The sequence below is a fragment of the Strix uralensis genome, chromosome 26, assembly GCF_047716275.1.
Source record: "Strix uralensis isolate ZFMK-TIS-50842 chromosome 26, bStrUra1, whole genome shotgun sequence".
NCBI lineage: Eukaryota > Metazoa > Chordata > Aves > Strigiformes > Strigidae > Strix > Strix uralensis.
The window spans coordinates 8,372,364-8,396,442 of record NC_133997.1 but is presented as its reverse complement, the minus strand read 5'-3'; the positions used below and the strand labels follow the sequence as shown (position 1 = coordinate 8,396,442).

Sequence of the window (24,079 nt, the reverse complement as noted above, 5' to 3'; positions counted from 1 at the left end):
TGCCCTCCTCCATTTCGGGTGCCCCCTCGTAATTTTGGGTGTCCCCCTCCTGCATCTGGGCCCCCGCCCCCCACCGCACCAGGCACAGGTTGTCGCACAGCAGCTGGGCCCCGTCCAGGTGCTGACACTTGTCTCAGGGGGGCCGGGGGACCCCAAAAATCGGGCTCAGCTCGGCCGGTGTCGCCTCCCCGGGGTCCTGGGTCAGAGCCGCCTCCAGTGCCGCATGCAGCGCCCCGAGATTGGGCGGGGGGGCCCCTCTCTGCCCCCCGGGGTTCGGGGGGACCCCCCGGGTCGGGGCGTGCCCCCTCGGAGCAGTCCGCGATGGGGGGGCACCCCTGGGAGGACCCCGCGGTGTGGGCGGAGCCCTCAGGATCTCGGGGGGCCCCTCAGAGGCCTCCGGGATGGGGGGGGCCCCCCCGGGGTGTGCGTGGAGCCCCCTCCGCCGGGACGGGGGCGCTGGGCTCGGCCTCTTCCACCATCACCTGAGGGGTGAGAAACGGGGAGAAAAAGGGAAATTTGGGGGGGGGGGGGGTGTGATGGCGAAAATAACGAGTTAACGGGGCAGCGGTGTCACTAATGGGGGCGCACCTCTCACCTGGGGTCCCCGAGGGGTCCTGCCCCCCAAAACCCCCCCGGTGGGGGGGATCCCAGTGGGGGGGGGTGTCCCTCTCCCCACCCTGTCAGGGGGGTCCAGTCCACCGCTACCAAGTGCCCTGTCAGGGGGGTCCCCGGGGGGGGGGAACGGGGGTGCATGAGGGTCCGGGGGTACCAGGGAGAACTCGGGGACCCCCGTCCCCAGCGCGGGGAGTGCCGCGGGGAAGGGGCGCCTAGCGGGGAGCCCCTGCCTACCTCAGGGGCTGGCGGGGAGAAGGGCGGAGAGAGGAGGGGGGAGAGGAGGGGGGAGAGGAGGGGGCAGCGCCCGCCCCGACCGGCGCCGCCTCCACAACGACGGCGGCAGCGGCTGAGGGGAGGAAAGCGCCTTCCCGCCCTGCCGCTGTCACGCCGCGCCGGCCCCGCCCCCAAACGGGCTGCCCTCACCCGCCATGGCGGCCGCGGCGTCGCTCCGCACCCCCCTCCGCGTCCTGCGCATGCACTCTGATGGCCCCGCCCCCGCCCTGGCAATGCCCACACTCCCCATGGCGGCCGCGGCGTCGCCCCGCACCTATCCTCCGCGTCCTGCGCATGCGCCCTTCTGGCCCCGCCCCTGCCCTGGCAATGCCCACACTCCCCATGGAGGACGCGGCGTCGCCGGACCCGCTCCTTTGCGCCTGCGCGGAGCCGCCTCCCTTTAGCCTATCCCCTTCTCCCCGCTCCTCTCAGGGCCACCATGATGGCGGCGGCGGCGGCCCCACGGCTCTGGCCGCTCCTCCGGGCCCTGCGGGCTCAGGTGAGGCGGGAAGGCGGGTAGCGGGGGGACCTGGGGTGGGGGGGACCTCGGGGGTGGCGTCGACCTCGGGGGTGGCGTCACACTCGCGTCGCGGCCTCACCCCGTCCGGGGGGTGTGAACCCGGCGACTCTGGGGGGGGGTTGGGGTCCTCCCTCCCCTCTTCCCTTCCCCCTCCTCGCCTTCCCCTTCCCCGTCCTTCTCGGGGGGCACCGGGGGCCGGGACGTCCCGGTGAGCGCCCCGAGTGCGGGTCGTGCGAATTCAGCCCCCCCGCAGCTGGTCGCTGCCCCCGCGGGCCTCGGCCCGGTGCTGCCGGAGCCGCTGGAGGCGGGGGGGTGCGGGCAGGCGGGCGGCCTCGCACTGCCCACGCACCAGCAGTGGCAGTGGGGCCAGACGGGGCCCAGCGTCCGTGGGGGGCGACGGGGGGGTCAGGGGCAGCCCCCAGGGGGACCCCCACACCTGCCCCGAGGCAGCCCCCACAAATCCCCACCACATAAACCCCCACAGGGATGTTTCACGGACCCACAGAGACACCCCCCCGGCCCCACAGATCCCCCCCAGCCCCATAGAGACTCCCCCAACCACCCAGAGACCCTCGCCCAGACCCACAGAGCTCCCCCAACCCCAGAGACCCCCTCAGCCACCCAGAGAACACCCCAGCCCCACAGACTCCCACAGAGACCCCCTCCAACTCCCCAGATCCCCCCTCAACCCCACAGAGACCCCCCCCTGCTCACCAACGGCCATGGCCCCCACCAGGGCAGCCCCACGTGGAGGTGCAGGAACTGGAGGAAGTTTTGCACCAGCCCCGTGGGGATGTAGGCCCCCAGCCCCAAATCCCCCAGCCGCTCCTCCCCCTCCACACCCACAGCCGGAGGGGGGAGCTCTGCCCCACAGCTGGGGGTGGGGGGGGAACCGAACCCACAGCAGGGGGTTCAGAGCCACGGCAGGCTCTGTTCACCCCACGGTGGCTGTGGGGGGGTGGGGAGGCTGCCTGGGAGGGGGAGGAGAAGGGGAGTTATAGGGGGGATCTGACCCACAGCCCCCACCCTGCCCCGTGGTGCCCCCCAGAACCCCCAGTCTGCCCCCCCAGGCCTTCAGTCTGCCCCCCAGAGCCCCCAATGTGCCCTCCCAAAATCCCTGTCCTGCCCCATGGCCCCCCCAGAGCCTCCAATCTACCCCCTAGCCCCCCAATCTGCCCCCCTCCAAACCTTCCGTCCTCCCCTCACCTGGGCGCTGGCGGTGGCAAGGGTTCAGCGTGCGGGGCCCAGCCCCAGGGGGGGTCTCCAGGCCCAAAGGGGCCCCCGCAGCGTTGGGGGAGGGGGCGGGGGGGGGCATGTGATGTCACATCACATCATCGCCTCCCACCCCAGGGGCAAAGCCCTCCCTCCGCAGAGCCCCAGCACGGCCATGACGTCACCATGGAGGGCAACACTCACAAGGGAGAAGTGGTGGAGGAGCGTGACGCCACTGCCGGCCATGACGTCATGATATACTTTAAAAAAAACCAAACCACAGGAAATGACCCCTACTAGGTCCTGCCCCTCCTCGTCACTGCCTCTACCTGGCTTGTCCTCGAGGTATGGTGGGACGGGGGGGTTTGGGTAGGACCTACAGGAATGTTTAGAAATGGAGAATATGGGGGGTTTTGGTAGGACCTACAGGAATATGCAAAGTTTGGCTATGGGAGGGGTGGGTAGGACCTACATGAATGTGTAGAGATGGGGAGTATAGGGGAGTTTTGGTAGGACCTACAGGAATGTGTGGGGTTGGGGCACACAGAGGGGTTTGGGTAGGACCTACAGAAATGCAGATGGCACCAGTGCAGTGAAGGGAGAACCCAGCTCTTGGGGTCACCACCCCTGAGAGCCCTGTGCAGCCCAGGGACACGGAGGCTGCTGCAGGCACAGAGCAGGAGATGGGCTGGGGCAGCTCTTGGGCTGCGTGGGAGGGGCGGTCGCTGCAGGGAGTTGCAGAGGTTTGGGGCTTTTTTCTTGGGGTGTGGGAACAGTTTCCGTGTGTTACAGACACGCAGTGCCCCCTGCTTAGAGTGACAAGCGTTCTCCTTCCCATCAGCTCTTCAGTGACGCATCGAACCAGCAGCTGCTCACCCACAGAATTCAGATTTCCTGGGCGAGGTCGCGGGAGAACTGGAGGTAAGAAAGGCTCCACTTCCTGCGCTGCTCCGGGGTCATTCGCAGCTCTGCTCTTTTTTCCCTCAGGGAAAGCAGAGCCTGGGGCAGAGGGTAAAACTCTGCAGACATGGGAAGCTTGGCCTTGTGCTGGTGACCCCCGGGGTTTGTGTGCTGCTGGTGTCTGGGGTGGAAGGGCTGAGGGGGGGACCCTCTGAAGAGCCCACGCTGGCCCAGACCCAATCTGACAGACCCACAGCAGAGTGCAGCTGTTGCTTTCGTACTTCTCATCAGCTCTTTGTCCTGCTCCTTCCCAGAGCTTTGACCTGCAGGAGGAGGGTGACAGTCTGTCGGGTGAAGAGGAGCTGCCCTGAAGAGAAGCCCCCGTCTGCCTCAGCCCTGCACCCTGGGACTGTTCTTCCCTCTGCTCTGGATCTCTGGGGCTACTCAGAGCTGCCCTTGGCAGAGTGAATCTTCTCAGGCCCCGAGAGCTCTGGTGATGTCGTTACTGCAGGTTTCTTCAAGGCAAAGCTGGCCAGGAGAGAGAAGCCATGTTTGGGCCTGCAGGGCAGGGTCTTGCCAAGATGCTTTAATGGTACCTACTGGAGAGAACAATCACTAAATAACTTTTTGTGTAAAGCTTTGAGCTCGCGTGCTGCTGCCCTTCTGTCAGCAGGCAGCCCAGTTACTGTCCAGTGCCAGCCCAGCTGCCAGCCATCGCCTTCACAGCCAGCGCTGCCTCTGCCCATCGTGATCTCTGCTGCAGAGTTTCTCTGGGTTTCCCTCCCCGTTCTGTCAGGGAGCAGCCAGGGCACTGCTGAGCACGGGGGATTTCTCCTTTCAGTCCCACTAGAGCTGAATCTGGGGGACTCACCCCAGGAGGTTTCTCCTGTCATGCAGTTTCAAACTGTGAGTTACTGTCAGCCATTTACCTTACTTGGCTGTAAGCTTCCCTTAATGTGCAGGGTATGCCCTGACCTACTAGTTAATTCTTGAAGCCTTTTGGCTGTTCCATACGTTTCTTCTTATCTCTGAGGAGAAAATAGCCTCACTCCTCAACCCGTCAAATGGACCCATTGCTCAACTATCAAGATGTGTCCCGATCCCAAAGTGTCAGGTGAATGATTTGTCCCCAGCAAAGATGTCATCTTTCCTGCCAGCTTTTACTGCTGCACCATTAACGTGCTTCAGAAGTGAGTCAGCTGATAGAGATGGTGGTGTGAGTATGATCTCTTTCTTGACCCTTCTGCAGAGATGTGTCCGAGCTGAAGGCAGAGCAGAGGAGGCGTTCTGGCTCTGTACTTGTAAACTGCTCCCGCCTGCACTCTGGCGTGCAGCTCTGGGAGCCCGTCAGTCTGGGCAGACCTGTCCTAAAGGGTCAGGCACAGCAGCAAGCGGGACAGGAAACAAGCCAGAAGACTTGGGAAGTGATGCACTTACAACTCAAGGGGGACCTGGAGAAGAAGGAGCTTCAGGACAGGTAAATGTGTTTTTAAACTTTGCTTTTACCAACGTTACCTTTTGTGGCTGCTTCTTGGATTCACAGGCGGGCTGTGTTCACGTTTCAAGCCCACCCGTTCTGCACAGCCTTGTTTCTGTCCCTAGCCAAGCTATGGCCTTCAACAGCACAGGTAGAAAAACACGTCTGACCCACAGAAGCTTTTGTAAGACAAGACTGGAAAGGAGATCACAGTGTATTACAGTGTTTTTGCTGTTACCTGATTGTTGGTGAGAAGTTGAGACCAGCATGAAGAGAGCTGTGTCTCTTGTACAGCCCTTGGTACCCCCAGGGCTGTGCAGAGGAGTTGGGAGGGATTTGCCCAGGGCCATCCTAAGCCCCTCTGCACTGACAGTTCCTTACCAGACTGAGTGCAGAAGTCCTTTGGGGCAGGAAGGGCCATTTTGCAACATCAGGCATATTAACCCGTAGAGATGAATGCTGCCTTTGCTGTATTTTCTGGGCTGAACTTTCTCTGCTGTGCTTCTGGGAGCTGCTTAGCTCCTCAGCGGGTGCTGGTGTGCGATGCTTTTGGAATGGCACGTGGACCTTCTCTTCTCAGGGGTAAGGAGCTCTCAGCCTTGCTCGTACAGTCTCAGAAGCAGAACGAGGAGAAGGAGAAGACAGTGAAAACACTTAACGACACTGTGGAGATTCTAGTATGTTTTACCTTTATTTGGGAGATGGCCCAATGGTTGTTCTCCAGCTTTAGCACAAAGGGGTGTGGTTTGCTCAAGAGAAAGAGCAGTGAGGACGCTGACTGTGTGGGAGCATCAGGCACGTGTGAGTCAGCCCAGGGGCAGGCAGTGGTGGGGGAGCTGCAGACCGTTCCGGGGGTTGCACCAGTGCTATTCTGCCTGTGACTAAATCTCTAGGGATCAAAGTTCCTTGGAATCGACAGCTTCATAGCAGCCTGTGAAAACCAGCTGTTGGTCTTCCTCTTCTTAGTTTTAGCAAAGAAGGAGTTCAGTAGATGTGGGAAGGGATACACTGGAATCACTAGGGCTGAGGCTTGTCAGCACGACGATGCTGCTGAGGCTGGGAATGCTGCAGAGGGGAGCAGCTCTTCCCCACCCACCCTTTGCTTATTCTATTCTCGGGAAGCAAGTCTGCTAGAGAAAGAATATGAAGCTTCATTGACTAAAAGTGTCAAAGAAGAGAATCTTTCCCTCCAAAAGCTGATAAAAGATATAACAGAGGTGAGTACAGAGTTGGGACCACATCCCTGTAATTTGATTTAAAAGTACTTGAGGAAGGCAAACGACTGGCCCAGGGAATAGATATATGTGTTTTATACTGTCTGTGTTAACTGCTACTGGCTGTTTAATTATTATACCACGGCTATAACCTGCTATAACTGCTGAGTTGCCTGTCCTGTGACACTTGAGCTAAGTCACTAGAAGTTTCCATACCTTTGCCTTTCCCATGAGGTCTCTATTTGACTATGCTTTCTGAGTTGGCTACTTGACATTTGTGTTCTAGTGTTGCCTGGAGGCTTCTCCCACCTCCTTGAGCAATGACTCTGTTGTTCTTTAGATTTTTATAAAAGGTCACTGACTGAATCAATGTGCTTGCCAGCTCTGCTCCTTCACTCTGCATTCACTGACCATTATTATCTCCCCAGAATTGCAACTGATCTAACTGTTTAGGGCTAACTTTAGCTTAGTTCTAAACCTCACTCTAGGGAGGGAGATTTAATCATCAGATGTTTTACACAGCTTCTCACAAAGTCAGTTCTTTCCCCTTATGCAGTCATTTTTATCCTCTTGTGCTACTGCTCAGAATAAACATTAGCTTTTTCATTGCTGTTTTCCAGTATTCATCAGCTTCCTTCTTCCCTGGGTAGCATTACTATTTCCTTTCATTGCTATTTCCAGTGTTGACCTGGTGCTCCTCGTCTCTGTGGCTCTTAAGAAGCTGAAGGAGACTAAAATCATTCATGAGAGCTTCAAGAAACTGAGCGTTCAGGCAGCCTCCAGCCACTTCACACTTGCTGCTTCTTGTTTGTAGTAGCTGTATTCAGAAACCCCTGGAGTACTTGTGACCGCAGGGACAAAACTTCTTTGTTGACTGAAGAAATGAAAGAATTGAGTTTTTAATGACTCTAGGGTGAAGGAAAAAGGAGAAATAGACAAAAAAAATCAAGCAGACTGAGCAGAGAGTAACAGCTTGATGTGGGCTTTCAGGTGGTGTTAGATGAATGTGACAGCATGGTCGCTGACAGCTCCCAGCAGGCAGAGTCTAGCAACATCCTCTCTTGTCTGAGCTCCGTTGATGCAGAGCGTGCCTTTGTGTTGGTTCAGGAAGCGCTGGCAAGGAGGAGAGGAGCAACACAGGTGAGAATTTCTCCTTGCCTTCACCACTGGCCTCAGGCTCAGCTGCTGATGCCTTGCTTATCTTGAAACCTTTCCATTCACTTAGCCAGTTTCTTTCTAGCCATCCCACTCTTGGTACTACATCGCCTCACCAGTCTCACCAGCTCTGTGTTCTGCTGCTTTTCTCTCTTTGATCTCCACCCCCTCATCACAACTTTTGCCTTCAGGTGAGCTGTCTCGCTGCTTGCTTCTCTCACAGCTATCAGGAGCCATCTTCCCTGCTCCTTATTGCTTGTTTGTGCTTTTCCCTGCCCATTCCTTGCAGGCCCTAAAAGAAGAGCTCTCTGCCAGGCAGGACTCTATGAGTTTGCTGCTGCACCAGCACAGGCAGCAGGAAGAGAAGTGCCGGAAGCTGCAGCAAAGCCTCGAGCAACTGGAGCAGGAGTGCCAGACGGCCAGCAGCCACCAGCAGCACCTCTGGTCTCTGGTAGAAGCACTCAGAAGGTGAGTGTTCCCTCCTCCTCCTGCGTTCTGGAGGCAATCTGCTTCCAGTTCTGGCAGTTCAGAAGTGTTATGGGCAAACAACTCGCCTGCCCTCCCACATGTATGCCCCTGTTTGGCACTTCAGCATCCTCCTGTCACTGCTTTTCCTGCTCTACTGTGAATCCTAAGGCTGTCTTGGAGACTCAGAGTGATGTTGGAATACAAGACGCCTCCCTCTCGACATGCTGCTTCTCTGAATTCTGTTCTTTGGGGGCCCTTTCCTAGCCACGGCTTCTCAGTGAATGAAGGCAAAAGCCTGCCTGCCTTCCTCTGTCCCTCTCCAGTGACCTTGTGAGGGGAAGGGCAAGTTCTTCCTTACCGTGCTGCCCACAGCGCCAGCCTGGAGTGACTGAAATGGGATCTGTGACTCTTCGGGCCTGTTCATTCTTCTGACTGAGCCTTGTCTCTGCAGTGACTGTGCAAACCTCGAGAAAACCAGGGCAGAGCTACAGCAACAGCTTGAAGAGACGGAGCAAGAAGCCTCACGTCTGCGTCACAGTAACACTGAGCTGCAGCTGAGGGAATATGCAGCCCAGGGGGAGAGGGTGGAGCAGCAGCAGAGGATGGAGAGAGCGCGTCGGGACCAGGAGCTCCTGTGAGCATTAAAGCTTCCTCTGGGCAGGGGTGGGCGCTGCCGGACGGTGGGAGGCCCCCTAAAAGAATGCATTTTGTCTGCTCAGCATGTGTAGCACAGACTGGTGAAGGGAGCCCGTGGGCAGGGCTGGCTCCCTGCTGACACACAGCAGAGGTGCCTCCTTGTACTTTCTTTATGGCCCTTGGAAAAAAATCATTCCAAAGCTGACCAGAGTAGTTGATGACAGGCCTAAGGTGAAACAAGGAGGTTCAGGCTGGATTTAAGGAGAACAAAAAATGGAACCGTGAGGGCAATCCTGCAGCAGAACAGGTTGCTCAGAAAGGTTGTGCAGATTCCATCCCTGGGAATTTGGAAGCCCCAGGTGGATCGAGCCTTGAGCAACCTGGACTGATCCCATAGCTGACCCCAGGTGCTTTGAGCTGAAGGCCTCCTGGGGTCCCTGCCAGCCTGAGTCATCCTGTGATCTTGTGGTTAATGGATTGGAAATTCATACAGATCTCCCCACATAGATTGCAGGCTCTTTCATCGTTTTGTTGCCGCAGGCAAGAATAATGGAGAGAATGTTAATCTGGACTTTAAAAGTCTGTCTTATGCAAAGAAGAACTTTGGAAAGCCTGGTATCTAATGTATCAAAAAGGAGAGAGAGAGCTAACAGGCAGGAAGCTGTTGAGAGCACCTGAACTTTTTGGAAACCTGTGATTTCTGGAAGCTTGTTTTACTTTCTCAATGATGAATGTTTCACCTGGGTCGATGACAAAGACTGATGCAGCGCTAGGCAGGAAATTACAGCATTCTTTAGGGGTAAATAGAAAGCTGTTGCAAATCGTTCCAACTGCCATATCTCGGAAATAGTATGTAATCTTGGTTTTGGAAATGAGAATGTTTTTACATTAAAGACTTGTTTGTCTTTCCCCTTCTCACAGGCTGAAGGACTTAGCTGCACTTGAAGAAAAACATTCTTTATTAGAGAGTGAGCTGGTAGTTGCGAGAGAGACACTGGAGGAATCACACCTTCAGAGGGATCTGCTGAGGCAAGAGAAGCATGAGCTTACCATGGCCCTGGAGAAGGTATGGTCACCTTATTCCTAGCAGAACTTGTGGGAGAGGGAGTTGTGATAGCAAGACCAGCACAGGTGCCGTTTCTGTCAGTAGAAGACGGTGACAGTGTTGTTCTCCTCCTTGGAAAAGGGAGATCAGACCACACAGGCTCCTTGGTGCAGTCAGTCCCCACATGGTTATTGGGAGCGCTGGGCGGGGGGTGTGTCAGAGACACCAAAGGGGATCTGGAGTCACTGCTTAAAGTCAGGGATTTTCTTGTCTCTGCTTTCATGTTGTTCTTTTGTCTCTTCAGGCAGAGCAGTCAGTAGCAGAGTTGAGAGGGGCTCAGAATAAGCCGAGTGCTGAAGCAGCTGTTCTACACGTTGCAGCAGCGAAGATGAGCAGTGTCAGTGAAGCTCTTGCACTGGATCAAGTGCGACTGAACAAACTTGTGTCGCAGGTGAGCAGTTGCCAAAGATCTTGGCAAGTGTTCATCTGCAGCTGCTGCTGCTTTTCAGACTTCTTGCCTTCAGACGTATGACTGCCTGAATATGGAAATGTTCCTTTTTCTGTCGAAGCCAAACCTTCTCCATGGTAAATCTCACTGTATTTCATTTCCTCTGTGCTTCTGTGACTGCAGGTGGAGCAAGAGAATGAAGTTCTGTCGGGTAAAGTGCCTGAGATGGAGAGAGTAAGGAGCTCTGACCAGGAGAAGCTGAGCTTGTGTGAAAGAACAAATGAAGAGCTCAGTGCAGAGAAAGCCCACCTGGAGCAGCTGCTGAAGAAAGTGGAGGAGCAACGGGAGGGGCTGCAGGAAGAGCTGAGGATACTGGCAGAGGAGAAGGCAGAAACCCAAGAGCAGCTCAGTCAGGTGAGACCAAACACCTGGTGCTTTCCGGGTGGGCTTTTGGCTGCTCGGCTCGGTGAAGCTCAGTCTGTTGGATTCTGCGGTGGTTTTGTCAAGGAGACACTTGGTAGTGCTGGAGGTCAGCAGCTTTGTTTACTGCCTTTTGGAAGTGTGTTGATGGCTGGCAGAGCTGTTCTGCAATTCTCTCAGTTGTCCTCTGCTGCTACAGATGACTTCAATCCACCTGCCTGTGGTGGCCTCTCTTTTGGCTTTTGATAAGCTGCGGAGAGATGATTTGTCTTGCCCGTGAATCTGAGTGAGGCTGTTACTCCCCCATGTGGCAAAAGAAGCAAACAGCATAGCTCTTCACCCTTTTTCTGAGTCAAAAAAACCCGGGGTTGCATGTTTCTATTTATGCTTTTTCTTGCGAATCTGCAACTTTCAAAACTCCATTTGTTGGAGCCTGGAGAGCGGGACAAAGCTGCAAGTCAATGTCTGCTGTCTTGTACTGCTAAGAACGGGCATGAGATCTTGAAATTGTTGAAATGGTATTGTAAGACATACATGCAACTTTGTGGCTGGAAATATGCCTGGGGGAAAAGGACCTGGGGGTGCTGGTCAGCAGCTGGCTGATTATGAGCTGGCAGTGTGCCCAGGTGGCCAAGAAGGCCAATGGCATCCTGGCTTGTGTCAGAACTAGTGTGGCCAGCAGGACTAGGGCAGGGATTGTCCCCGTGTGCTCAGCACTGGTGAGGCTGCACCTTGAATACTGTGTTCAGTTTTGGGCCCCTCACTCCAAAAAGGCCATTGAATGACTCGAGCGTGTCCAGAGAAGGGCAACGGAGCTGGTGCAGGGTCTGGAGCACAGGTCTGATGGGGAGCGGCTGAGGGAACTGGGGGGGTTTAGTGTGGAGAAGAGGAGGCTGAGGGGAGACCTCATGGCCCTCTGCAACTACCTGAGAGGTTGTAGCAAGGTGGGTGTCGGTCTCTTTTCACAAGTAACAAGCAATAGGATGAGAGAAAAAGGACTCAAGTTGCATCAGGGGAGGTTTAGGTTGGATATTAGGAAAAATTTCTTCATGGAAAGGGTTGTCAGGCCTTGGAACAGGCTGCCCAGGGAAGCGGTTGAGTCACCATCCCTGGAGGTATTTAAAAGCCATGTAGATATGGCGCTTAGCGACATGGCTTAGTGGTGGGCTTGGCAGTGTTGGGTTAACAGTTGGACTTGCTGATCTTAGAGGTCTTTTCCAACCTAAATGGTTCTATGATTCTGTGAGCTGTTAGAGCCTCTTCACGCTCTGAGGAAGATGAGAAATGGGTGATCACACAAGACTCTTCACTCGGGACTAACTGATTTTGATACCCTGGAAAAAGAGCTTGAGAGAATCATGTCACTGAAGGAGACCAGGGAGTTTGTCATCATTTAAATGTCAGTTTCATAATGTACAGTCTTGGGTATTATGGGATAACTTTGAGAGAATTGTTTGTTTCTGAGGGTCTGTCCTCTGTTAGATAGTCAGTCTTGGAGTCCACGGTATGTTTGGCACATACCCAGCAGAGGTGTTATATTGAAGAAAAAAGCTAAAAAATCATGGTTAATCTTCAAGTTTGAATACCAGCAAGGTATATTAGACAACTTCTTTGTGTGAAACAAGTAAACAGTGTTGTTGACATGAACTACTGTAGGAATAGAGTCTGCCATCTCTCTGGCCGCATCAGCCAGACTTTGATAACTCACCCCAAGGGCTGTTTCCCTGCCCAGCATCACCTCATTGCAGCCAATGCACTTGGATCTTTTTCTTTTTTTCCAGAAAGAGAAACCATGTGTATTTTCACTTTCTTCAGTGAGCAAAGTTGCTTTTGCTCAAACTTTTCTGAAAATTTATTTTCAGATAGATTCTGATAGAATTCCAGTTTGCAAGGTGGCAGATCTGGAAGATGATGTATTTTTGCGTTCAAACACGTAGTCTGGTGTATTTATGTTTGCTGTGAAGGAGCTGTGTGGTCCCAGGCAGCCCAGCGTGGCCTTACTCATCCCTTTCAAGTTAACAGTCCCAGTGCCTTTTGGCAGCCCAGGGTATTAGCGTGGTATGGAGCAGATGCTCTTAAACTTCCAGCCCGCAGTACAGGAGCTCTTTCTCCTCCAGCTGAGGCAGAAGTGGCACTGGCTGGCTCTGCACAGAACTCCAGAGAAAGGGCTCTAACTGCCTTTTGTCCTGCTTTCAGGTTTACCGCCAGAAGAGTCAGCTCGCAGCGGTCTGGAGCAGCTGCGCCAGGAGTCCTCTCGCCAGGGGCATGCACTGGCCACGGTGTCCAAAGAGAAGGAGTTCCTGGAGCATGAGGAGGCTGCCCTAGAGGTGCGACTGGCAGCCCTGCAGCGGGACAGACAAGGCCTGTCAGAGCAGCTGGCAGAGGCCAGGTAAGGGCGGGGAGGAAACCCTAGGCAGGACATTAGATAATGGCTGTAATTATAAAGGTGTCAATCCTTCCATGAGGATTTATTGCATCCTGTGTGCTTTTCAAATGTTTTCACCTTCCACGGGCAGAAAATGAAAGAATCTTGAGCAAAATGAAAAAAAAGTATACTATGATTTTAATGTTGTTTTCCTGACAGCTAAAACTAGCAAACATCTCCTGGGCCTCGGGCTCAGGTTTATGTCCCCCTGCACATTCCTGTGTGAAGTCCAAAGCAAGGCAGCTTGGCTCTGAGTTGGGTAATAATTAAACCCTGCAGACGTTTACTGAAACTGAAGTTTCTCTCTGGTTTTGGTTTCTTGTTCTATGCATTTGAACATAGATCTTTCCTTATCAAGTAGTTTGGCTGTTGATGGCTGTTCCATGCAGACGTTGTGAGTAGGACACTGCCATCTAGGGTGGAGCCAGAGGCTGGTGCTGCAGATCTCGAGGGCCTTCTGGTTGGAAGGTAACTCTTGTTACTGTGGTGCAGGACCCAGGGCTGGTTACACCAGCAGCTGGGAAACCTCTTTTGAATCCTCACGTCTCTGAGGATTCTTGCCCATCGCTGATGTCTGCGTCCTGTACTCCTCACCACCTGCTGTTTAGAGACAGATGTCGTGGAGAAGTTACACAGGGAAGGAGCAAGATTCTGTCCTTCTGCCTTTCTAAGATCATATGTGACAAGTTCTGTTCAGAAAAAAAAAAATGGAGTCGTTTGTCCTCCTTGTAAGTGTTTTTTAGAAGACTCCTGAGCTTGCAGAGCTGTACGAATGATGTTTTAGACATTGTTTCTCATGTTTCTTGACTTTTACACTTTATTACTCCAAAGTACATCGTTAGGATGGCTGATAAACACCCCTTTTGACTCAGCAGCAGATCTCAAGAAACACACTTCTTCTGAGCTCCAGCTTCTCTTATTTGATCCAGCTGAGTTACGTTTGGTCAATTATTGGGCTGTTACTAAACTATTAAATGTTCGGCTCCTTTTTAAAAATTTTTTTTGAAAAGGGATATATTATTTTTTTAAAAAGATAAATTAGTTAGGAAGAACCTTTGACAATAGATAAAAATTCAGCAACTGTTCTTGCCAGATGTTGTTCTCAAGAGCCTTTTGTTGTCACAGTTTTGGACTCTGTCTTTTCTGTTCTGTTTTAGAGACTGATTCTATTTATCCTAAAATGGAGCATATTTACTTTGGGCTGCCAGAGACTGGCACAATCAGAAATACGTGCTTGTTCTCCTTGAAGATACACCCTCCATTGTCCATCCAAGCAGTGAAATTCTACTGCTGTGGTTTTTACGGCACCCCCGTCCTAGCGAGGCAGTGCTGTGTGTTGTGGGAACCTGGCACACAGGGCGCTGTGTTAGATCAGGGAGGTCACTTCAGCTCCTGGTTCCAGAACCCTCGTGTCATACACAGCAGTTGGTTGAAGTCTGTGGCTGTAAGAATTTGGCTCTGCAGTACTACAGCTTCCATTTTAAAGAGCACCAAGTCACTTGGGCTACTGCCTACTTAGATAGCAACACTTAGAGAAAAGCAGCAAGTTTTTCTCTTGAACTTTCAACAGTTGAAACTGAAGGCTGCCCGTCTGTCCTTTCAGTGGTCCTTGTTCAGATAAAATCTAGTTCAGATTTCTTACGAATGCTGCTCCAAGCGAGAGATCGTACTATATCATCTGATGTATTTCTTGAGTCCCTTTTAAATACAAGGAGTCTGGAAAGTTACTTACCCATAGCTACACTGTGAACAGCATTCAAAAAGTCACGAGTCACCCCGGGAAATACTCTTGTTCTGTCCCCCTGCAGAGCAGCTTGTAAGCACTGATGAGCTGAGGGCTGTGAGCAGAGCCCGGGCTTTTGCTTGTTGGCCCAGACTTTGGGCACAGCTACCCGTGTGTCAGCCAACAGCAATTTCAGATTTGGCCGTTGAGATCAAATCCGGCTGGGCTTTCGGTGTTATGCTGGGTCATAAGCAAAGCCTGGGCATCCCCCGGAGGGGCCGGCATTGCTATTTTAAATGGCAGAAACGTGCTTTCTGTGTACAAGTTTCCTTGCAACCCATTTTCCGTACTCAGGGGTAGGGATCTTGAATGACTTCTTACTGGAATAACTCTCAGTGGGTGTCAGGAGCAACAAACTCATTTCTCTCTGTATTGACAACTCACAGGTCAGTGAAGGAGACGCTGGAACCCAGCCTGTTTGAAGCTCAGCGGCACTTATCTCAGCTGGAGATCACCAGGAGTCAGCTGGAAATCCAACTTCACGCAGTCACGCAGGCCAAGGAGGTGATACAAGGTGAGAGCCTCCTGTCTCTGGTGATCCCCCTGCTAGGGAAGATGGTATAAAAATAGCTCTGTGTCCGCAGTGCTTCTGAGGAGTGAGGAGATGGAGGCAGATCTCTCCTGCACTGAAGTGCAGATGGCTTAAGGTCAGTGAAGTCAGAACCATTGTGTAGACTCTGAATCTTGCCATTTGTCCTGTTTGCAGGGGAAGTGAAGTGCCTTCAGTGTGAGCTGGAAGCAGAGCAATCTCTAATGAGGCAGGAACGGGAAAACATGGCACAACAGCTCCTGCAGACGGAACAGCAGTGTAACAATACCCTCAAACTGCAGCAAGCTGATCATGAAGTGGAAATAAACCAGCTCCTGCAAGACCTGGTAGGAAACAATATGCTTCTGAATTCTTCAAGCAAGCTTTGTGGGCTGGCTTTAGAAGAGTAATAGCCTGAGTGTGTGAAATGGGAGAAACCATCTGTCATAGGTCACACCTTGCTGGGCCAAGCAGATAATCCTGACCCCTAACCCCATAACCCTAACCCCCAACCCCTAACACCAACCTCCTACCCCTAGCCCCTAACCCGTAACCCTAACCCCAGCCCCTAACCCCAAACCCCTGACCCCTCACCCCTACACCCCGCCCCAACCCCTAACCCTTACGCCTAATGCTAACGCCTAACCCTGACCTCTGATCCCTAACCCCACCCCTAACCCCAACCCCTAATCCCTACCTCTTACCGCCAGCTCCTAACCCCAACCCCGAACCCCTCCCCCTCCTCCCTAACCCCCAACCCTCAACCCTAACCCCTAATCCTAACCACTACCCCTAACCCCAACCCCTAACCCCTAACCCCTTATCCCAACCCCTAACCCTATCCCCTATTCTCCCTAACCTAAACCTTGTACCTGAATGCATGTGAAGACCCCCAAGACTCTGCCAGGACAGTAAAAGCAGCCACAGATTCAGCGTGGGCCTAAGGCGAGTTTAGCTGGAGCTTGGGTGCTCCCCACCTGGGAGGCAGGAAAGGGGTAGGATCTTACAGACTCCTGTCTGCCATGAAGTAAACTCCTCACATTGCTGCCAACTGCAGTCACGGGAACTTTCTCCCTTTCTTTCTGTCCTGTCACCGTCGTCAGAGGTGTTATCTCTGGGCTTGACGCATGTGGAACAGGCCCCTTGTTCCTGGTACTTCCGTTGGTGGCCTGTCTTGTGACTGGGGCATCAGGGTACCGGTCTCTTTCTCACCCTGCAGTCCATCTACATCTTTTCACTGATGGAAAGGGATGTGAGCTTTGAAAATAGACTCTAAGAATAGAGAGAAATCCTGAGGAGACAGGTGCTAGGAAACAGGCAGCCATGGAGAGAGGAAGGTAACATCTCCTTTTCATAATGGTTGGACTCAATGATCTTAAAGGTCTTTCCAACCTAAATGATTCTATGATTCTTCCACCTGCTGACCCGCCTTTTAAGTTCCTTGACAGGACGTGATTTATGGAGAGCACAAAGCCATTGTTGTGCACTGTTGAGGTGGGGGGTTGTGAGAGGGATGAAGCTTCACATTTGTTTTGAGGAGCGTGGCTGGGACTTCACCTTGAAGTCTTTCCCTCCACTCCTCAGGCAAGCGAGCGGGAAGGGCATCATTCAGAGCTGCAGAAGATACTGGAGCAACGGGAAAAAGAGAAGGTGGAGACAGAAGGGGAGCACGAGAAGAAGCTGTTTGATATGAAGCAGAAAGTTGCTACCATGCGAGCTCAACAAGAGGAGGAACGAACCAGAGTCAAAAATGCCAAGCAAGAGGTAAAGACTGTGAAAGGAGAATTTGTGTAGCTTTTTTGCAAGGCTAGAGCCGTGGGAGATGTCTGGATGTCGGGCTGTGTGGAGCATGCCCTACATGTTTTCTACGTTGAATTTGGTGAGGTGAAAGGCAAGCAGGGTTCTCTTTGGGACTAGGAGTGAGACCTGTCAGAGGAAGCCAGGCAGAAGCATCACCTTTCAGTTGAGATTTTTGTGCTGCTGTTGTTTTTTTAAGACTTGCCTCAGAGTATCTTCACAGTTCTCTTAACAGTCCTCCTTTGATCTGTACTGATACATGCTTATAAGCTTAACTCCATTGAAGACCAAACGGAATTTGTAGGACTGAATCCCCATGAGGATGGGGTTTTTGTTCGGGGGGGACAGGGGGGCATGGCAAGATTGTTGACAAAAGAAAAACAATTTTCAAGACTCCTCTGAAATATTTCTGAGCAGTAAAACAGGGGTGTCTTCTGGGCTGTTTTAAGTCACTTGCTGGTAAGCTCTTTTGTGCCCAGATCTCCTGTGCAACCCTGTCACACAGTGAGAGTCCTCCTTGTGTCCCACCCAAAGTCCTCTTCACGGAGTCTGCCTGGGGACAGCAGTACCCCCAACTGTGTCTGCAGGTATTGAAATGCCAGGGCAGTGCTCAGAGATGTCAGTGTGTCCCTGTCATGTCAGTACTTTACCAAAGGCTAATGAATACCTTAAAAATGAAGTAATTTTCACCAAACCCCACTTGGAATACATGAGTTTTCTGAAGTAGCTGCTCGCTTCAGCCCTCTGGCAGCCCTGCATTTTCTCTGCTGCTAACTAGGTGCAAAAGTTGCTATTGAAAGACAAACAGGACACAGCAGAAGATGAGGGACACCCTCACCAGCAAGGCGAGACATTTGAGAAGTGCCACACATTATCCTGTTAGATGTTTGTAGGAGGTTCAATCACAGGGGGACTGTGGCTGGACCATGTTCATACTGCCAGTCTCACTTAGGAAGCTGTGTCTGCAAGTGGGCAGAGAAGGGCCTGGGAGAGCAGCAACACAGCGCTTTGAGAACGCGTCAGCCCGTCGGTGTTGGAGCCTTGCCACACAAATTCTGTGTGGGAAGTTTAAACCTGTCTTCTCTTTGTTTCTGTGCAGGTCCTGCAAGAAAAGGAGCGTGAGAAGAGTGCTTTGTTAGAGACACTACTTCAGCCTCAGGGAGAGCTAAGAGAAGCCAACCAGCAGCTGGAGCAGCTCAGGCAGGAGGTGAAAGAGCAGCGCGAGGATGGGCAGGTAAGTCTGACTAGTAGGGTGGGTTGAAGGAGCAGGCCGTTGGCAACTGGACGAAAGCTGAGAGAGGCTGAGAGAAGCAGGTAACAGAGTGAAGGGTAGTGACAAGGAAATAAAGCCTAAGTGCTGTGACTGAGGAGGCAGGGACTGGTGCAGGCACTGAAAGCACAGAGCCTGATGAGCTCCAGAGATCAGCAACAGGAAGGAAGTGTTACAGTGGAAGCAGAGCTGGGTAGAAAAGCAGAAGTGGCTGAATGAATGTGATTTTGAGACAGAAAGAAGAGAAAGCTGAACCTGATGGCAGGACCCAGTAGCTTGCTCTCCATTTGTGTTTGCAGAACATCACGGAAAAACTGCAAGCAGAGCTGCAGGAAACTCCGAGTAAGATCAAGGCAGTGGAGAAGAGGCACAAGGAAGAAATCAAAGCCGTGAAAGAAGAAATTAATGTCCTCCTTCAGCAGAGGGATACTCTACAAAACCAGGTGAGTGAAACAGCAATAGCCACTGCAGTCATCAACCAGGTGGTCTCTCCCCATGGCAGAGCAGCAGGGGATGGGCTGAGTCCCCCTGGCTGCCATCACACTGTGGTCTCCATCTCAGCTGGGCTGAAGGAGACTGACTGGCCAGCTGCTGCCCTGGACAGATGGGCTGCTCTTTGTGCCTGTTTGCCAGCACTCACCAGAATGGATTTCTGCTGGCCTGTTACTGCTAGCCTTGTTTTTTAAGGTGCTTTTTCAGATGAACATGGTGACCCACTTAGATTTTTAAACAAGCCAGCTGTATCCATTGTGGATCTGGTACTTTCATGAAAGGGTGAAATTTAAAGTTGTTCTTTCCCTTTCCTCACAGTATATGATATGGCTGATATGGCTGACAGTGGCAAGCTGTAGTCTTTGACTGCTTTGTTGTGCTTTCCTTGAGGTGGAAGAGTTGACATCTCAACTAGCAGCCTCCAAAGAGTCCCAGCAAGTGATTGGCTGCAAAGCTCAGCAAGATCTGAGTGAGGCACAGGAACTGTCAAGGCAGAAGGTGCTGGAGGTTGTGCACCTCCAGAAGATCCTGGAGGAGAAGAGGAGTCAATGGGAGAAGGTAGAACATCAGAGCAAGGAGCTGCAAGTGTGTTTGCAGTCTTTGGAGGGGGAAAGGAGTCGATGAGGAGAAGTGGAGCATCACAACACAGAATTTCAGGCTTCGTTGAAGGTCCTAGAGAATGAAAAAGCCAGGTAAATGAAAGTCTGTGAAACTCTCTGTTCTGTTTAATGGATTCCCTCTTTCAGATCTTCACGTATCCAAGTGGCTCTGGCAGCATTTCATAAAAAGCAGAGTTCTGAACTATCCATGCAGATATGTTTCATTCTCTTGATGTGGTGTTTCATTTTCTTTTAATCCTTCAGTTACAGTTTTTCTGAAGACAGTCGCTTTTGGAGTAGTCCTTTCCTTAAAAGGAGGTGTTGTTTTGTTAGGTCCGGCATGTTAATGCTGTTAAATGAAACTTTCAGGGGTTTCAAACCTGAAACACACCAAAGGAGGCAGAACGAGCTGCAGTGTAATGAGCTAGATACATCCATCAGCTCTGTCTTGGGTCTAGTAAATTTTAAACATTTGGGATCTGTATCAGTCTTCCATCCTGATACCTTTGGTTAAAACCATGATTTTGAACTAAGCCAGATTCCCCTCTGAGGCACCCAAGAAATAAGCATGTTTCTTATTGCCATCTGTTTCCTCATTCCTCAAAAAATCCCAGCCGGTGTCTGGAAGGGCTTGAGCAGGGTCCCTGCCAGCCTCAACAGTTACAGATGTTACTGACTGTCCAAGGAAAGCAAGAAAGAAGAGAAAGGGTAGGTAGGGTACTTCACCTGGTAAAGTCTTGCCAGCCTTCAACACACACCTTCACTGAAGAAGAGAAATAAAAGGCTGTGCCCTCTTGCTTCCCCCGTGAGGGATCTGGCATCTTATGTAGGATCTGAGTATTTCCTCCAAACCTCCATTACTGCTTCTGGTATCAGCCTTCATTTCTCTAGCTGAAAGTAATATGGGTGCTGCAAGTCTTATGGAACTCCCCAAAGATCACCTGGCTGTCAGTTGCTGCTGTTCCTACCAGGACATACAAGTTAGGGGAAGAAAATGTCTCTTCATTATTGACAAAACCTCTCCCTTGGAGTCTCATTAGTCAAAAGAAAAACTTTCCTCTGCCCTAATGTCTTCATTTCAAGACTTTGTTGTGTTTCTATTCACATTCCCATCTCAAAAACAATAGGGTATTTAGCCAATAATTCACCTTTTTTCTGTGGAAAAAAGCGTAGTGGCACGTGCTTGGGTGTGGTTGCCAGCCTGGCTGAGGACTGAACAAGCAGCCTAGTTGTTCAGACAAACCTCAGCAGACAAATCAATTTTCCCCTTGGTGGTGGAAGTCCTAAGAGTTTATTAAATGTTATATACCATGTAGTAATGAGTTGCTCTGACTTTCAGGCTGACTGTGTCTCTGGAAGAGAAGGAACTGAGCCTCAAAACCCTGGAAGAAAACAACCTTGCCCAGCACAACAAGGTGTCTCAGCTTCTTTCTGCTCTTCACCAGGCCGAGCAGCTCCATTCAGACCACGGAAGAGAAATACAAGAGCTCAACAACCAGGTGACCTGTGCACTAGCATCCTCTTCTCCAGGGACATAGAATACCACCTTCAGCTTGTAGGCCTCAACTTGTTTTCCCTCCCAACAACATACACTCCTTCTGTGTTCTGCCCAGAGACTGCACACTGAGGCTGGATCTGCTGTGTTCTGCCTGGGTTTTCCCCGGTTCTCTCATGGTTCATGGCATTAAATGTCTGAGGAGAAACAGAAGACTCCTTTGGAGCTTCTCAGTATCTCTGTTCCAGATGTTGTCCCCAGATGGTGTTTCTGCCCCTGCCAGGCCCTGAGCAGTCTGGTGAGACAGCATTGGTTATGGCAGTCTGTGGGAGCACTCCCGGCTCGGCCGTTCAGCTGGCATTGGGGAGGTGCCCCATGAAGGGTGCCGATTGTCTCCCCTTTGCTTCTAATCCCAAGCGTCCCTGGCAGCCCCACTCTCCATGCAGGAATGCTTCATCTGCCATCTCACCCTGCCAGGCAGCCCCTTGCACCCTCACACACACAGAACCCTTAATTTCTGAGGTTGGAAAGCACAAAAACCTGACAGTTTGACCGTTCCTTTGGGGACGGGGAAACTTCCTTCAGGCCCCTTAGCCTCCAGGTACCTGTTTGTAGCTTGTTTTGCTCAGTTTGAATCCTTGGCCTCGTGCGTTCTGTTTCCAGTGTGGTTTTTGGCTTGAAGTAATTCCTCCTTGGCCCCTTCCTCTGTCCCGCTCTGTGCCTCAGCAGCAGCGCTGTCCCCGAGCGCTGTGCGTCTGTGTTACAGGTGCAGTCGCTGCAGGAGGCAGCGCTGGAGGAGGAGGCTGGCCTGGCAGCTCAGGAGGAGCAGCTGCTGCGGGATCTGGAGGAGTCCCAAGCAGGCGAACGGCGCTCGAGGAACTCTCTGCGTGTGCTGGAGGCTGAGGTGTCTGAACTGCGTTTGAGGCTCTGCAGCACAGAGAGCAGAGCACAGGCATTGGCCACGGGGTGTCAGCAGCCAACAGTGCCCCCCGCGAAGCCCGATCCCAGCTGGACAAACTGCACTTGGTTCTCCAGCGCACGGTCTGTGACAGCAGAGACTTAGTCCCTTGGAGTTCAGGCAAGTGTGGGGCTGGGTTCACAGGTCTGTAGGCGGGTATAGGGGAGCAGGTGCGGGGGGGGGTGGTTCTTTGTAATCCTGATGTGACAGACCTGTCCTTTCAGTTTAGGCTGATTCAAGCCTTGGGAAGTCTTGAAAGCCTGACATCCCTGCAGAGACAAGTCCGTGTTTGTATGTGGAGAAATGACCAGCATCAGAATGAAATAGGGCCCAAGTCCCAGGGCACGTGCGTCCTTCCTTGAGGCAGTGCTGACATTAGTGGTCATCCAAATAACGTTAGCCCGGGACACACGTCTTGCTGTAACACGAGCTCTAGGACGATGTCAAAGGCACTGCCACCTCCTCCTGTGCATAAAGAGGCCTTGTTTGTTGGAGACCCTTTTGGTTAAAGCTTGCAACAGAATGGCTTCTCTCTCCAGAACAGGGTCATGCCTGGGGCCCAGCTGTTTCCCAGGCCAGGGACCTCCCTGCGGAGCTCACAGTGGACAGAGTGGCCGCAGCCCTACAAGACCTGTAGGGTCCACCCGTAGCTGAGGCACCCAAAGTCGCTGTGAGCGGGTCCGGCCTTATGTACCCAAAAATCAGCAAGCCAGAATAGCTGGCACCTTTGTTTTAATACCTGGTTTAAATTTCACATCAGGTTCCCCCAGAGCCTGGCCAGGGCTCAAGGGAGAAGCTCAGGGAGTTTCTCTGCTTATCTAGTTAATTTATGAGCAAGGTCACACACCAGGTCACAGGGCCAGACAACTGTCTCTGTGGCCCTGTTACCTTGCTCACACACACAAGGAAGGATACATTCAAGATAGACGTGTTTTATGATGTTTAAGCTACATCTTCTATGCATAGTTCACTAATGACTACATATGGAGTTAGCAGTTTTGGTTCAGGGCCTGTTGCTCAGGCTTCAATACTCCCACCTTTTACATCAGAATAGGTGATTTGCTATAACTTAGTATAATACCTATTAGCACAATGGTTAATAGTTATAAAACATACAGGATTCATCTATAGGTCAACTCTGGCTTGGGCTTATTGTCCAAGCCTTAGCACTTCAGACTTGTGTCCCGTCTGTGTGTACCAAAGGGAAGTGAGATCCTCCTCTCCTCTTGGCTATGGGGATTAATAAGCAGATCATCATGGGCTCTGAAAGGGATAACTGCTTTGGAATAAAAGACCGTAAATTCTGGGGAAGGAAACAAGGTAATTATTGCTGTCTTTGCTTTGTAGCATCTTCCTGGAAATGCACCCATCTGTTAGATGTGGGAACACTGCTCTGTCCTCTTCCTTTTCCTTTCTGTACGCATCGATGTGGGGGTTGACAGAGCAGTGGTGGCTCCTGAGCTCTAGGAGATGTCTGGGATGGATTTATGAAACCACACTGCCTTTACTGGGCTTTGGGTTAAGAGGCAGTTCGTACGTGAGCAGTTGACGGCTGTTACAAAAATAGTTGGCAACCGCTGTGGTAAAGGTGTTCTCTCAGTGTCACCTACTGAAGCGTTTGGTACAAATATTTACAGCATCCACAGTATCTAGAGCCTTTGTCTCTCATGTGCTTGATGTTAACAGCACTCCTTGTGTGCTACCAGAGGAAAAGCAGATATGAAATGATTGATTGAATCAGGGGAACATTATAAAAAGCTTTGAGTGTTTTAGAAATCTAAGTCAAAGGTGACTTAAGCATTGAAAAATAAGGCTCTGACTAGGCAATGAGGAAAAAAAAAAAAAAAGGCTGAGGCTTTCTCAAATGTTTCTGTACGTGATAAATAAAGAACAAGATGTTCATCTTGTGAGGTGTGTTCCTTGTTCTCGTCAAGAGTCAGTGACTGACGCAGACTTACAGCTCCTGGAAATAGGTGCCATTCTTCTGTATTTGAGGCCCTGCTGCCCAGGTGAGCTGAGCTGAAAACACGTACCCTGGCGCTATGTGGGTACCTGCCCAGGTGTCATCAAGTTCCACTGGAAGAGCCTGGATTTTCCTGAGGTTTCCCTCTGTCTCTTCCTCACCCATTGCTCTTGAAGAAGGGCACACGTTTCCCCTTGCTCTGCCTTAAGCCTTAGTAGCCCCTGAAACCCTTTTGCCGAAGTTCAGTTTAGTGAGATGAAGCTTCAGGCAGAGCCCTGGTTGGGTTCTGTGTCTCAGCCAGAGAAGTTGGCTTTAAACCAGGCGGCAGGCGGCAGGGGAAGGGCAGTGATGTGCGGCCTTGCCTGTCGGCAGGGGATCACTGGCC

At 52.0% G+C, this 24,079-nt stretch overlaps 1 protein-coding gene and 1 long non-coding RNA gene across 13 annotated transcripts; both read left to right on the top strand.

The window, feature by feature from the left end:
- Positions 1–1,296: 1,296 nt before the first annotated feature.
- On the top strand, positions 1,297–15,434 carry LOC141954867 (centrosome-associated protein CEP250-like). 12 transcript variants are annotated; one of them, XM_074894890.1, is made up of 15 exons: positions 1,297–1,387; positions 2,759–2,965; positions 3,462–3,541; positions 3,835–4,426; positions 4,554–4,634; positions 4,770–4,997; positions 5,578–5,674; positions 7,202–7,351; positions 7,656–7,834; positions 8,286–8,468; positions 9,392–9,536; positions 9,820–9,966; positions 10,147–10,377; positions 12,580–12,772; positions 14,978–15,291. In XM_074894890.1, the coding sequence occupies exons 5-14, from the start codon at positions 4,585–4,587 to the stop codon at positions 12,706–12,708; spliced, it is 1,539 nt and encodes a 512-aa protein (XP_074750991.1). In that variant the 5' UTR covers positions 1,297–1,387; positions 2,759–2,965; positions 3,462–3,541; positions 3,835–4,426; positions 4,554–4,584; the 3' UTR covers positions 12,709–12,772; positions 14,978–15,291. The 12 variants fall into 12 exon arrangements, with proteins under 12 accessions (XP_074750991.1, XP_074750989.1, XP_074750994.1 ...); XM_074894888.1 differs by adding an exon at positions 13,151–13,276 and having other exon boundaries at positions 3,835–4,634; XM_074894893.1 differs by lacking the exon at positions 12,580–12,772 and adding an exon at positions 15,298–15,434 and having other exon boundaries at positions 3,835–4,634; positions 14,978–15,105.
- Positions 15,435–19,424: 3,990 nt separating this feature from the next.
- LOC141954869 (uncharacterized) lies at positions 19,425–23,631 on the top strand. The gene is made up of 3 exons (XR_012632283.1): positions 19,425–19,986; positions 20,618–21,374; positions 21,540–23,631. It is a non-coding gene; the product is annotated as an uncharacterized LOC141954869 (long non-coding RNA).
- The last annotated feature ends 448 nt before the right edge of the window (positions 23,632–24,079 follow it).